The following is a 14,713-nucleotide window of genomic DNA, read 5'->3' as shown; positions in this document are numbered from 1 at the left end:
TCCCAAGCCCGTGCTCTTTCCACTGAGCCACGCTGCTTCTCATGTCACCCCCTCCTCAAAAAACTTAGCGGTTGCCCCACAACCTTCACATCAAACAAAAATTCCTCACCATTGGCTTTAAAGCACTCATTTACCTACACCCCTCCTACCTCACCTTGCTACTCTCCTACTACAATGCAGCTCGCACACTTCCCTCCTCTAATGCTAACCTTTTCACTGTGCCTCAATTTTGCCACTGACTCCTTGCCCAACTCCTTTCATTCAATAGTATTTATTGAGCGCTTACTATGTGCAGAGCACTGTACTAAGCGCTTGGGATGAACAAGTCGGCAACAGATAGAGACAGTCCCTGCCGTTTGACGGGCTTACAGTCTAATCGGGGGAGACGGACAGACAAGAACAATGGCACTAAACAGCGTCAAGGGGAAGAACATCTCGTAAAAACAATGGCAACTAAATAGAATCAAGGCGATGTACAATTCATTAACAAAATAAATAGGGTAACGAAAATATATACAGTTGAGCGGACGGGTACAGTGCTGTGGGGATGGGAAGGGAGAGGTGGAGGAGCAGAGGGAAAAGGGGAAAATGAGGCTTTAGCTGCGGAGAGGTAAAGGGGGGATGGCAGAGGGAGTAGAGGGGGAAGAGGAGCTCAGTCTGGGAAGGCCTCTTGGAGGAGGTGATTTTTAAGTAAGGTTTTGAAGAGGGAAAGAGAATCAGTTTGGCGGAGGTGAGGAGGGAGGGCGTTCCAGGACCGCGGGAGGACGTGACCCAGGGGTCGACGGCGGGATAGGCGAGACCGAGGGACGGCGAGGAGGTGGGCGGCAGAGGAGTGGAGCGTGTGGGGTGGGTGGTAGAAAGAGAGAAGGGAGGAGAGGTAGGAAGGGGCAAGGTGATGGAGAGCCTTGAAGCCTAGAGTGAGGAGTTTTTGTTTGGAGCGGAGGTCGATAGGCAACCACTGGAGTTGTTTAAGAAGGGGAGTGACATGCCCAGATCGTTTCTGCAGGAAGATGAGCCGGGCAGCGGAGTGAAGAATAGACCGGAGCGGGGCGAGAGAGGAGGAAGGGAGGTCAGAGAGAAGGCTGACACAGTAGTCTAGCCGGGATATAACGAGAGCCCGTAATAGTAAGGTAGCCGTTTGGGTGGAGAGGAAAGGGCGGATCTTGGCGATATTGTAGAGGTGAAACCGGCAGGTCTTGGTAACGGATAGGATGTGTGGGGTGAACGAGAGGGACGAGTCAAGGATGACACCGAGATTGCGGGCCTGCGGGACGGGAAGGATGGTCGTGCCATCCACGGTGATGGAGAAGTCTGGGAGCGGACCGGGCTTGGGAGGGAAGATGAGGAGCTCAGTCTTGCTCATGTTGAGTTTTAGGTGGCGGGCAGACATCCAGGTGGAGACGTCCCGGAGGCAGGAGGAGATGCGAGCCTGAAGGGAGGGGGAGAGGACAGGGGCGGAGATGTAGATCTGCGTGTCATCTGCGTAGAGATGGTAGTCAAAGCCGTGAGAGCGAATGAGTTCACCGAGGGAGTGAGTGTAAATGGAGAACAGAAGAGGGCCAAGAACTGACCCTTGAGGAACTCCAACAGTTAAAGGATGGGAGGGGGAGGAGGCTCCAGCGTAGGAGACCGAGAATGATCGGCCAGAGAGGTAAGAGGAGAACCAGGAGAGGACAGAGTCCGTGAAGCCAAGGTGAGATAAGGTACGGAGGAGGAGGGGATGGTCGACAGTGTCAAAGGCAGCAGAGAGGTCAAGGAGGATCAGAATGGAACTCCTGCCTCTGGGCTGAAATGACCTCCCTCCTCAAATCTGATAGACAATTACTCTCCCCGCCTTCAAAGCCTTATTGAAGGCACATCTCCTCCAGGAGGCTTTCCCTAAGCCCCCCCTTTCCTCTTCTCCCACTCTCTTCTGCATCACTCTAACTTGCTCCCATTGTTCTTCTCTCCTCCCAGCCCCACAGCACTTATATACCTATCTGTAATTTATGTATTTATATTAATGTCTGTCTCTGCCTGTCTAAACTGTAAACTTGTTGTGGGCAGGAAATGTCACTATTTATTGTCATGTTGAACTTTCTCAAGTGCTCAGTACAGTGCTCCCACAGTAAGTGGTCAGTAAGTATGACTGAATGAACTGAATGAATTAAGATCGTAGCTATCAGGTACAGTATTTTTTTCTATAGTTCATTGTGTGTACTATACTAAGTTATTCATTCATTCATTCATTCAACCCTACCCAACAATGGGCTCACAGTCTAGAAGGGGGGAAATTATCTATCTGGTCAAGTCTGAGACTCGTGTTTTCTTCCGTGAATATAATTATCATGCACCAAAAATTAAATAATTTCATCATATTAAGAAGACACTGCACTCAACCATAATTTGTAATAAGAAAAGCTGAATAATTCCTAGAAAGGTAACGTATATGAAAGACTGATTTTCATGTCCTTCTACCACGTGAAGCAGAGAAGCAGCATGGCATAGTGCAAAGAGCATGGGCTGTGGAGTCAGAGGACGTGGGTTCTAATCCTAGCCCTGCCACTTGTCTGTTGTACGATCTTAGGCAAGTCACTTAAGTTCTCTGTGCCTCAGTCACCTCATCTGTAAAATGGGGATTAAGACTGTGAGCCCCACGTGGGACAACCTGATTACCTTGTATCTACCCCATCGCTTAGAACAGTGCTTTGCCATTAGTAAACACTTAACAAATACCATAATAATAATTATTATTGTTATTCTATTCCAATCTATGTTTCTTCTTGGAGAATACTCCTATCAATAGGTTTTTCATCTACAATGTCAAACATCAATGTCTAACCAGATTTTTATATTACATCAAAACTTTAATGTAAAAAAAAATCTGAAAACTTATAAAAGCTTTTTTATGGTATTCGTTCAACATTTACTATGTATCAAGCACTGTTCTAAGAGCTAGGGTAGATACAAATTGATCAGGCCAGATAGAGTCCCTGTCCCACCTGGGACTCACAGTCTAAGTAGGAGGGAGAACAGGTACTGAATATCCATTTTACAATTGAGACTGAGGCACAGAGAAGTTAAGTGACTTGGCCAAAGACATACAGCAGGCAAGTGGTATAGCCAGCATTAAAACCCAGGTCATCTGATTCCCAAGCCCATGCTTTAATCTCTAGGCCACTTACTTCAAGATGCCTCAAAATACTGGCCAATTTCAAATAGACCAAAACAAACTGGGGGGAAAAAACTATTTAAGTACTCACATTTTTAAGTTACACAAAGAGGTTCATAGCCTCATTTTCATCCAGACGGAATTGGTTTAATATGGCAATTTGAGGCAGGGAAATTTTTTTGTAAGATTGGGTCCTCTGACTTGCTCTGCCTGACTGCCTTTCAGGTGTGCCATATTTGAGTACTTCTAAGAAATGTAGATTATTTTATCTGCTAAGGGCATGGAAGAATTTGCAATTCAGACTTTGGACCTTTGTAATAACTCCCACTTGAACTGAGGAGATTCCCTTTGGGTAAGGTTTGCTACAACCTGGTTTCGTTAAATAAAACTCCGCTGTCTCCCTCACTAAGGAAAAAGGTACAAGCAAAGGCAGCATGTCTCAATCTATTTTTCAGCATCTTTCCCAATTTGGACAATCCTGTACATTCTGAAACCATTAGCTGGCCTCTGCTCCCGGGTTGTCCTGGGATCACCCAGGAGAAGCAGCAGGAAAAAGAGTTGGAGTTGAAAGGGAAGGGAAGGAAAGGGGAGGTTGCACTGCAGTTTCTGAGTCAGGAATACCAGCTGACACTGATTCTTGAGACATCACTGAAGAAGGACTCTAGGTATATTCCAAAACATCACCTTTGTCTGTTACCATCATTTTGGCATCAAAAAACATGACTGTTCTAGGTGGGCCACATCACTGAACCTATCTTATAAAACAAAACCTCAGATACCTGATTTTGTAGATTTCTCTCCTGTACAACAGCCAGTTGGAGATTCTTTTGTTGCCTTTTCATTTTTCTCATCTGAGGCTCTTCGAGGTAAAGCTGGTTGACCCATTTTCCGTAAAGGTGCCAGCTGCCATTTCTTTATCTCAGAATCTCTACTTTCTGGTGAATTTCTGCTATCACTAGATTCCTGAAAAAAAGAATCAAAATGATTCTTAAAATTTAACCATGTCCCAAATTTAAATATATAATATGAAAAACTAAAAAGCATCTGTTTTACCACTTTTAAATGATATAAACCATTCTTTAAAATTGAACCTATTTCATTCTTACACCAATATAAATCACTGAACATTTTTCTGGGTCATATAACTAAATTATCAAAGTTATATCCACAGGACTTGTTATTCTGAAAACAGTGTATGTGTATGTGTATTCACTGAAACTCTGAACATGTAAATACTGATAAAAATAAATCCCACTCCCTCCTACTCAGACTGTGAGCCCCATGTGGGACAGGGACTGTGTCTGACCTTATCTTGTATCTTCCTCAGGCCTGAGTTCAGTGCTCAGCATGCAGTAAGCACTTATTATAATGTTAATAATAATAAAAACTGCAATAACCTCAATAAGCCTGGGGGGTAATTTGGGCACAAAGGATTTAAGTGGCTGAAACATGTGAAAAAAGAGGGATGGCTATATCCCAATATAACCTCTGGACACTTTTAAACATTCCTGTAAGGACAAAAATAGAAGTTTGGGAATGAATTACTTTTAATGGATTTTTGTCAAGACGGTATCAGAAAAGTTCTGGGAATCATAGAGGGCCCCATTTCTCTCCAAACTCCTTCAGCTAGTTGTCTACACACTCTGCCTCAAATGCCTCTCCTCCAATTCTCTTTGACCCCCTGCAATCTGGCTTCCATCCCCTGCACTCCACAGAAACCACTCTCTCATAGTTCATCTATGACCTCCTTCTTGCCAAATCCAACAGCCTCTACTCCATCCTACTCCTCCTTGACCTCCAACTTTGGCTTCAATAATAATGATAATGTTGGTATTTGTTAAGCGCTTACTATGTGCCCAGCACTGTTCTAAGCGCTGGGGTAGACACAGGGGAATCAGGTTGTCCCACGTGGGGCTCACAGTCTTAATCCCCATTTTACAGATGAGGTAACTGAGGCATCGAGAAGTTAAGTGACTTGGCCAAAGTCACACAGCTGACAAGTGGCCGAACCGGGATTTGAACCCATGACCTCTGACTCCAAAGCCCGTGCCCTTTCCACTGAGCCACGCCGCTTCACTGACTCTGTCCTCTCCTTGGTTCTCCTCATTTCCCTGGTTGTTCATTCTCAGTCTCATTTGCGGGCTCCTCCTCTGCCTCTCTCTTCTAACTGTGGGATTCCCTCAAGGTTCAGTTCTGGGTCCCCTTCTATTCTCCATCTACAACCACTTGCAGGCTCCTCCTCTGCCTCTCTCCCCCTAACTGTGGGGTTCCCTCAAGGTTAAGTTCTGGGTACCCTTCTATTCTCCATCTATATCCACTCGCTGGGAGAACTCATTCGCTCCCATGGCTTCAAATACCATCTCTGTGCAGATGAGGTTCTCCATCACCTTGCCCCCTCCTACCCCTCCTCCCTTCTTTCTACTGCCCACTCTGCATGCTCCGCTCCTCCGCCGCCCACCTCCTCACCATCCCCCATTCTCGCCTATCCCGCCATCAACCCCGGGCCACGTCCTCCCGCGGGCCTGGAACGCCCTCCCTCCTCACCTCCGCCAAACTAATTCTCTTCCCCTCTTCAAAACCCTACTTAAAGCTCACCTCCTCCAAGAGGCCTTCCCAGACTGAGCTCCCCTTTTCCCTCTGCTCCCTCTACCCCCACCTTCACCTCTCCGCAGCTAAACCCTCTTCTCTCCCCTTTCCCTCTGCTCCTCCCCTTTCCCTTCCTCTCCCCTCAGCATTGTACTTGTCCGCTCAACTGTATATATCTTCACCCTATTTATTTTGTTAATAAGATGCACATCACCTTGATTCTATTTATTTGTTATTGTTTTAATGAGATGTTCTTCCCCTTGATTCTATTTATTGCCATTGTTCTTGTCTGTCTGTCTCCCCCGATTAGACTGTAAGCCCGTCAAAGGGCAGGGACTGTCTCTGTTACCGATTTGTACATTCCAAGCACATAGTACAGTGCTTTGCATATAGTAAGCGCTCAATAAATACTACTGAATGAATGAATACCCAAATGTATAACTCCATCCCTGATCTTTCTCCCCCTGCCAATCTCACACTTCCTCCTGCCTTCAAGTCATCTTCACTTGGATGTCCTCCTGTCACTTCAAACTTAACATTTCCAAAACAGAGCTCCTTATCTTCCCTGTCCTCTCCCTGACTTTCTCATCACTGCAGACGGCACCACCATCCTTCCCGTCTCACAAGACCTTAATCTTGGTATTATCTTCGATTCCTCTCTCTCATTCAGCTTACATACTAAATCCTGTAGGTCTCACCTTCACATCAACACTAAAATCCACCCTTTCTATCCATCCAAACTGCTAACACATTAATACAATCACTTATCCTATCCTGCCTGGATTACTTCACCAGTCTCCTTGCTGACCTACCAGCCTCCTGCCTCTCCCCACTCCAGTACATACTTCACTCTGCTGCCTAGATCATTTTTCTACAAAAACGTTCTCAACACGTCACCCCTCCTCAAAAAACTCCAGTGGTTTCCCATATACCTTCGCATCAAACAAAAACTCCTCTCCAGAAGAAGCGTGGTCTAGTGGAAAGAGCAAGGGCTTGGGAGTCGGACATCGTGGGTTCTAATCCCAGCTCTGCCACTTATTAGATGTGTGATTTTGGGCAAGTCACAACTTCTCTGTGCCTCAGTTACCTCATCTGTAAAATGGGGATTAAGACTGGGGGCCCCACATGAGACAACCTGATTACCCTGTATCTACCCCAGCGCTTAGAAGAGTGCTTGGCACTTAGTAAGCACTTAACAAATACCATCATCATTAATATTATTATTTTAAGCACTTCATCACCTAGCCCCCTCCTACTGCACCTTACTTCTCTCCTACTACAACCAAGCCTGCACACTTCGTTCCTCTAGTGCTAACCATCCAAATATGTCTCCATCTCGCCTGTCTCGCCGCCGACCCCTGGCATACAATCTGCCTCTGGCCTGGAATGCTCTCCCTCCTCTAACCCAACAGACAACCACTCTCCCCACTTCAAAGCCTTATTGAAGGCACATCTCCTCCAAGAGGCCTTCCCAGGCTAAGCCCCACTTTTCCTTATCTCCCAATTCCTTCTGCCTCTCCCTTACTTGCTCCACTTGCTCTTCCCCCATCCCAGCTCCAAAGCACTTATTTATGTAATTTTATTTATTTGTAATGATGTCTGCCTCCCCCACTCTAGACTGTGAGCTCGTTGTGAGCAGGGAATGTCACTGTTTATTTCTGTATTGTACTTTCCCACTTAGCACAGTGCCCTGCACGCAGAAAACGCTCAATAAATACGACTGAATGAAAGGGCCTAGGAGTCAGGAGACCAGGGTCTTAATCCCAGTTCTGTCACCTGAATGCTGTGTAACCTTGGGCGAATTACCTAATTTATGTGTTTCGGTTTCCTCATCTGTAAAAATGGGGATTAAATATCTGTTCTCCCTCTCCCTTAGACTGTGAGCCCCATATAGGTCAGGGACTGTAAATAATTTGCTTATACTGTATCAATCCTAGCACTTACTACAGTGCTTGGCACATACTAGTGTGGCTCAGTGGAAAGAGCCTGGGCTCGGGAGTCAGAGGTCATGGGTTCGAATCCCGGCTCTGCCACTTGTCAGCTGTGTGACTGGGCAAGTCACTTAACTTCTCTGTGCCTCAGTTACCTCATATGTAAAATGGGGAATAAAACTGTGAGCATCTACCCCAGCGCTTAGAACGGTGCTCTGCACTTAGTAAGCGCTTAACAAATACCAATATTATTTATAGTAAGCACTTTCTAATACCACAACCATTATTACCATTATTATCATAATACTAATATCAATAATAATATCATTATTATTACCTTCCTAAGTGCTTAGCAAAGTATTCTAACCTGAGTAAGAACTCAGTGAATATCTTTGATTAAATGTGGTGTAATGGCTAGAGCATAGGCCTGGGAATCAGATGGTCATGGGTTCTAATCCCAGCTCTGCCACTTGTCTACCATATGACCTTGGGGAAGTCACTTCACTTCTCTGTGCTTCAGTTACCTCATCTGTAAAATGGGGATTGAAACTGTGAGCCCCACATGGGACAGGGATTGTGACTAACCCGATTTGCTTTTCTGCACACCAACACTTAGTACAGTCCCTGGCACATAGTAAGCACTTAAAAAAATACACAATTATCATTATAAAAATAATCCAAAGCTTAAAATTCCTACAAGGCTCAACTTCAACTGCAAGTATAAATCCCATTTTAGCCTAAAATACATTGTTATGGTAACAACTCTTGTATATGGCAGGTTTCTAAAAGAATGTTTAAAAAATAAGAAGAATCTCACCCGTCTTAAAATTTTGACTTTGTGCTTCACTGCATCATCCGCCTGCTTTGTCTTTTCACTTACCACTCCTGAAATATTGGTAGTAACTTGTTTTGATAGTCCAGGCTTTTCAAATTCCATTATTTTTTCTCTTTGACCTTCAACTTTAGCCTGATTTTCCAAAATATCTGGTTCAGTAGGTTCACTCTTCTTGTCTTCTTCAGCACAACATTTCACACATACATACTCCTTATCTTCTTCTCCCATTTGCTGTGCTTGAGAAAGACTTAATCCAACACAGTCTCCATGAAACCAGTCATCGCATCTTCCACAACCAACCATAAACCTGAAAATAAGATAAAAGAATCATTTTAGATATAGGTTTTGTTATTTTCCCAAAGAGCAAAGTTTCAAACAAATGCATATATTAAAACTTAATATCTCATTGTTTCCAATGCTTTATACACGATTTCAGCTTCGCTTTAGACTCAACTCCCTGAAAACTCCAAAATAGCTCAGAAATAATTCTTCTCTAAAGGTGAATATAAAAAAGTATAAAGAGGCGAAGCCAGGCTTGAAAGAAAAACAGACAGAATTAGGTTGACACTAAATCCTTAGTGAAAGAATGCTTCAAATACTTAGAATTCATATCTTTTTTTTAAATTGAAAGAAAATTCAGTAGTACCCAACAATTAGGTTTCCAAACAATTACTGGTGTTGGGTTCTACTATCCGTCTGTGTCATTCAAAGTTTCAGAGGTAAGCATGGCTACCATTGTCAAGAAAGCTTCTATTGTTATTGCTTGTATTATTTAGTTGGTTCTACTGCACTACTTCAATCTAAAGATAACCTTTGAATGTTCTGAATGATTTAGAAAATTTGTAGCTATTCTGTTTTCCCTATTCGATGAGAAGTTTTCATAAACAGATTTATTTTCAATGAAGTTTGAAAAATCTGTGTTCCCTTTACTGACTGAAAACCTGCTAAAATTGAGCTAGCTTTCAAAATAGGCACTGATTTACACTGACCAAAAAAAAATAAATCATTTTTTTCCTAGGAAATGTTCCTATGCAGTGTGTTATGAGGAAGTAGCAACAGCCACAGCATACCGAACTATGCAAAGTACAGATTAACTTTCTAGTAGACTATATCTTGTCATGTTTCCTCAACAGAAAATACTCAAGAATTACTTTTGAGGAAAATTTTGAAGTATGCACTCAGTTGCCTAATCCATGTATGTATCTTTAGGGAGATGGTCCTTAAATCATTTGCACATCTACTAAAGAAAAATACCAAGGCTCCTTTTTAATACAGTTCTAGATTTTGTTAAATGGAATTGGAAGTCAACACCATCTTTTTTTCCTCTTCAAAATAAAATGGCAAAAAACTAAGCCTTCACGTTACCGCACAACAGATCAAAATGCCATGGGGTTGTGTTCAAAACTGGTTTATGCTTTGTAGATTTGTTTTTGAGGTTAAAGATTGTCTTACAAATATCCTTCCAAATAGGCATCCTCTTTATTATCCCAACAATAAAAATTAGACCCCAGGACAACTAGCACTACCCAATTATTGGAATGAGTAAGTTATCAATTGGCCTAGATATTCTTCCCTTTGTAGCAAAAAAGGGTATTAAAGTTTTGAGACCTGCCGACTCCTTGATAAGAGGTGACATACTACTCTAGAATGACTTTTTTCTTTGACTTAACATCTACCTGCCATTGTTCTGTTGTAAACTACTGTGTTTTTAGAAGTGGTGACCTTAAAATGTGCTATAATATTCCTTATACTTGTCTCTGCACATTCTGCAGTAAGCACATATTTCTAAGGCCTGGACTTTCAAAATCTACCATGTGCTAATTCACCATTGCTGGGCCTTTTTCTCCAGAGGAGGTTGCATTGCCAAAGTGCCAGAAAATGCATACTTTGGTTCATGTGTTGACTGGAACCACTTGTGCAATAGTACATCCTTAAGAACTTTCATGGTTTTCAGGTCAGTTTTCATTTTATTCCTAAAATGAGGAAAAACAGAGGCTAAAGTAAAATGTTGCCTTTTTCCCTAATCCTTATTCAGTCCACTAAAATCCATTACTATTGAAATTAGCATAGAAATTAAGGTAGTAAGACTATGCTTCCCTTTATAGCATAGGAAGCATGAAAAAGTCTTATCAGCATGTCATGCTCCAAAATTGTTTTTTTATATTCCCACCAATCCCCATTGCCTATACATATTTATTTTATTTAAATAACCATTATGACCCTCCCAAAGGGTATATGATGGCAATTAGTAGGGTGATTCAAAGTAATATCGAATTTAATGAGTAATGAGCACCATTATTTTTTTCCATAACCATATAACTCAAGGAAGCGTTTGTGCTCCAGGCTTCTTTTCCAATTATAGAAATGCTCTTATGAATAACCAGCATCAGTAAGAATCTGATGCTGTCAAACCTAATAGCTGGATTTACCTAACCTGCTTTAGGATACTCCAGATTCTACTACATTAAGACCCAGAGTATTTAAACTGAGAACTGGGTCAAAGGTTCTATTTGGAGAGGGAACTTGAATAGCTTTGGAAAGTGTTTATGAAAACTACCTTCTAAAGGTGACCCCAAGGAATTACTACAGGATAAGCACTTAATAAATACTATTACTACTTCTACTACAGTGCTGTACACATTAATTAGTTGGGAGTTTTTTTAAACCTAGAAATACAACAGATAATCCAAATCATGTTTCAGGGCTGGTTTTTTTTTTCCTTCACAGAAACTGAAGGGCAACAAATGTTTCAATTTCTCTTTTCTCCACTTTTTGCTTGAATTCTTAAATAAAGTGACTGATATTAGCATCTGGCACATAGCCAACACCAGGAAGGAGATGAAACAGAGCAAATCACATTGGATATAATTTGCCACTGGTTGGGAGATGATGGTATTTTTTAAAATGAAGGCTTCATTGTGTAGATTGTAGGATTATAAGTAAAGTGCTTCTCTGGGTATTTGCTATTCCTTAGAAGTGGAATAATTTTAGGTGCAAGATATTTTGAAGTCAATCAACCAATCATATTTATTGAGTGCTTACTATGTGCAGAGAACTGTGCTAAACATGTTATAGTGTACAGCAGAATTAGCAGATATGTTCCTTGCCCATGTAGTTTAGGAATTTGAATTATAGCAGAGGTGAGAGAGCTGATGGGTATATTTCCAAGGAAATGCTAGCTTTCTGCAGCAGCAGACTAACAGTTACTAGTTTGTATAGGAGGAAACATCCTGAGTGTACAAATTACAAGTTCTGTAAGTGTGGAAGGAGAACACTGTTATCATTTCTTCATGGTTCCTGAGGGAATGATATTAAGCAGCAGCATGTGGTTATGGTCCATACATCCCAAAATGAAGAGTCTCATTTATGTGAATGAACTTTGTGTAATGAATTATCCCTTGGAAACCTTTAATCTGATCTGGTGTTTGTTGTAAAGAAAGGAATAAGCAGAGGATCCAGAACAATTTTCAAAGTTTACATTATAGCAGTAGAGATCTCCTAATACTATTCAGAATGACAGGAAGAGGGGTAAAGGGATGCTTGGGCATCACAATGTAAATTCATTTTCTTGAAAAGTGTATTCTGAATGTAATCCAATGTACGCATCTTCTGTAGTTGCCAGGAAAATGAAGAAAATTAGGGAGAGCATCAACATGAGTGAAAGCAGTGAGGCATCTCCCTTGTAGAATTAGCCGAAATCTAAATTTGTAGAGCTTTTAGAATACTTGTATCAAGTTTCACTGTACGAAGCCACTGATTTTCAAGAGACAGAAATGTGACCATATTTTAAGACTGGATGAGGAGAAATAAAGCTCAGAAGCTAAACATGTTACATTAAGAAAGATCTAGTGCATCAATTATGAGACTCCGGTTTCACATTTTTCCAAGTCTTAAAACAGCAAACTAGTGGTTTAGAGTCAGCCTGAACATTTAAATACAAAAATGTTGAAAATATATATTTTAAGTAAAAAGCAAATCTGGAAAAAATGACAACTATTGCTTCTTCCACTGGTCAGCCTGGGACAGCATGATGACAGGAGATATTCCATCATCCCATAGTAGAGGATGTGCATCAGATTCTTATCTTATCACAGTGCACTGTTAAAATCAATGTCTTTAGGGGAGGTCTGTTTAATGGCAGGTGACTGTGGTCCACACCTGAAGCACTTGTAATACAGAAAAGGAGTAGCATTACAGGTGAAAAATAAAGACGAAAATCCAGTTGGATATATTCTTATTAAAATCCATTAACATGTATGTTAATATACTAACATGCATACATGTTAATAATTTGATGCTAATCAAATATACAGTGCATATATTATTGTGGTGCCCAACACTGTGGAAAGAGTCTTCTTTATACAAGTTAAAGTGCCATTGTTCAAATCATTAACACCTGTGGTATTTGTTATGCATTTACTTTGTGGCAGCACTGTGCTAATTACTGGGGTAGATACAAAATAATCAGATTGGACACAGTCCCTATCCCACACGGGGCTCACAGTTTAAGTACAGGGCAGGGAAAACAGATTTTAATCTTCATTTTTACAGACGAAGCAACTAAGGTAAGTGCTTTGATCAAGGTTACACAGCAGGCAAGTGGTGGAGATGGGATTAGAACCTGGGCCTCCAGATTTCTAATCATATGCCCTTTACATTAAGCCATATATTCAAGAAATTAAAATATATAGTTTAAAAAATACGCTTCTAAAGTTGACGTTTAGCTACATGAAGTACTGTACAGATCTAATCTTTAAGTTGATGAACATACATTAGAAGTAAAGTGCCCAGTTGAGATAGGCCAATGACTACCCAAAAAATATCTACATATTGCTGGAGCAAAACTTGCACAAAAGAAAAGACCTGAAGATGTAAACTGGATAGACCTACTTGAAAGATAAGTATCATGTCTTCCTACTGTGCACACTCAGTCTAAACTGATTCTTTAACAATACTATTCTACAAACTTGGGTGTTCCAGTTTAAATTGATTTTTTTCTTCTGTGTAGGTGTACCACATTGTAATTATCCGGTTTGCCAGAAGAGTATAATATGGGTGGCATTTTGAGTTTTAAAATAATACTTGAAACAAAAGGTGTTTGGGAAACAACCTCATAAAAATGTCTTTCTAAAATTATGTTGACAATTTTGTCACTCAATAAGCAAAAAACAATAACAACAACAAAAAAATCTTCAGGCTCAATTTTGCACGCCTAGGTAGTTCTGCTTAAGCTAAAAACAAATGTCACACTAAACAAAAATTAGTTCTATAACCATGTTATTTTTGTCCTGAAGAGGTTTAGCTCCTGAATAATTTGGAAAAATAAAAGATCAGCATATATGATTCCCCCAAATTTTCTTGTAGAATTTCAATTAGGATATGCTAGTAACATAGCCTAACATATCCATTCTATTATATACAATATTGAAAAGAATGCAAATAAAACTTTTTTGAGTACGGTCTGGTAGCTTGAAGGTTCACTTCATCTCTATATCTTATTTATCACAAATAACAATTTTTGACTCTGACATTGTCATGCACAATGGGACAGTGAATCAAGGAAAAGAAATTACCGTTCTCACTATTGATAAATGTATAGAGTATTGTGTCCTCCACCAAACTTACTATTCTTTAGAAGATGAAGACAAATCAGATAAAACACAACAGATTTTCAGGAAAAACTACCATTACAGTCTTCCATTAAAAAAAAAATGAGAAATCATTCTAAAACATTTTAAGTTTCCAACTTCAGAGAAATGTTTTATTTCAAACTTTCAAGTTTAGACTTTGTGAAAAGCACAAAGTCAGTAATTATTTTTCCACTTCACAAAACCTCCTGAAAAACGTGCCAGAGCTTCAAAATATCCTTGGCCTCCAATATGAATGTTATATATGAAACGCAAAGCAACAGGAATTGGATAACATCCAGGTTGATCTGTTAATTCTCTTTCTCTTTTTTTTTGGGGGGGGAGGAGGGAGTATGCCCTAAAAAGGAATTTTCCAACTAATACTAATCCTCCTGAAAGCTGATAATGATGAATGCAAACTGATTCAGCTCATATGCACTTTTTAAGTGGAATAAGAATATGAAATTCCAATCAAAAATCCAGTCTTTTATTGTATTTCCAGGACTTCTAGTAAGAACATTCTCTGCCTTGCCTTTCAGGTAAGAATTTTTGTTTTACACAATGTAATGAATTACCTTTCTCA

General features: G+C 40.7%; 1 protein-coding gene across 5 annotated transcripts in view; it reads right to left on the bottom strand.

The window, feature by feature from the left end:
• PHF3 (PHD finger protein 3) overlaps positions 1-14,713 on the bottom strand; it is a 79,070-nt gene that overhangs the window by 29,973 nt on the left and 34,384 nt on the right. For 4 of the 5 annotated variants that reach the window (XM_029060587.2, XM_029060810.2, XM_029060882.2 and 1 more), the window contains 3 exons: positions 10,390-10,476; positions 8,486-8,810; positions 3,931-4,114 (listed from right to left, as the gene is read on the bottom strand). In XM_029060587.2, coding sequence (XP_028916420.1) covers positions 3,931-4,114; positions 8,486-8,810; positions 10,390-10,476 — 596 coding nt within the window. The remainder of the gene's footprint in view (positions 1-3,930; positions 4,115-8,485; positions 8,811-10,389; positions 10,477-14,713) is intronic. The other variant, XM_029060744.2, reaches the window with a different exon arrangement.

The sequence above is a fragment of the Ornithorhynchus anatinus genome, chromosome 1 (genome assembly GCF_004115215.2).
Source record: "Ornithorhynchus anatinus isolate Pmale09 chromosome 1, mOrnAna1.pri.v4, whole genome shotgun sequence".
In the NCBI taxonomy this organism is placed as follows: domain Eukaryota; kingdom Metazoa; phylum Chordata; class Mammalia; order Monotremata; family Ornithorhynchidae; genus Ornithorhynchus; species Ornithorhynchus anatinus.
The sequence above is the reverse complement of the archived record's forward strand: the minus strand, read 5'-3'. Positions and strand labels throughout refer to the sequence as shown.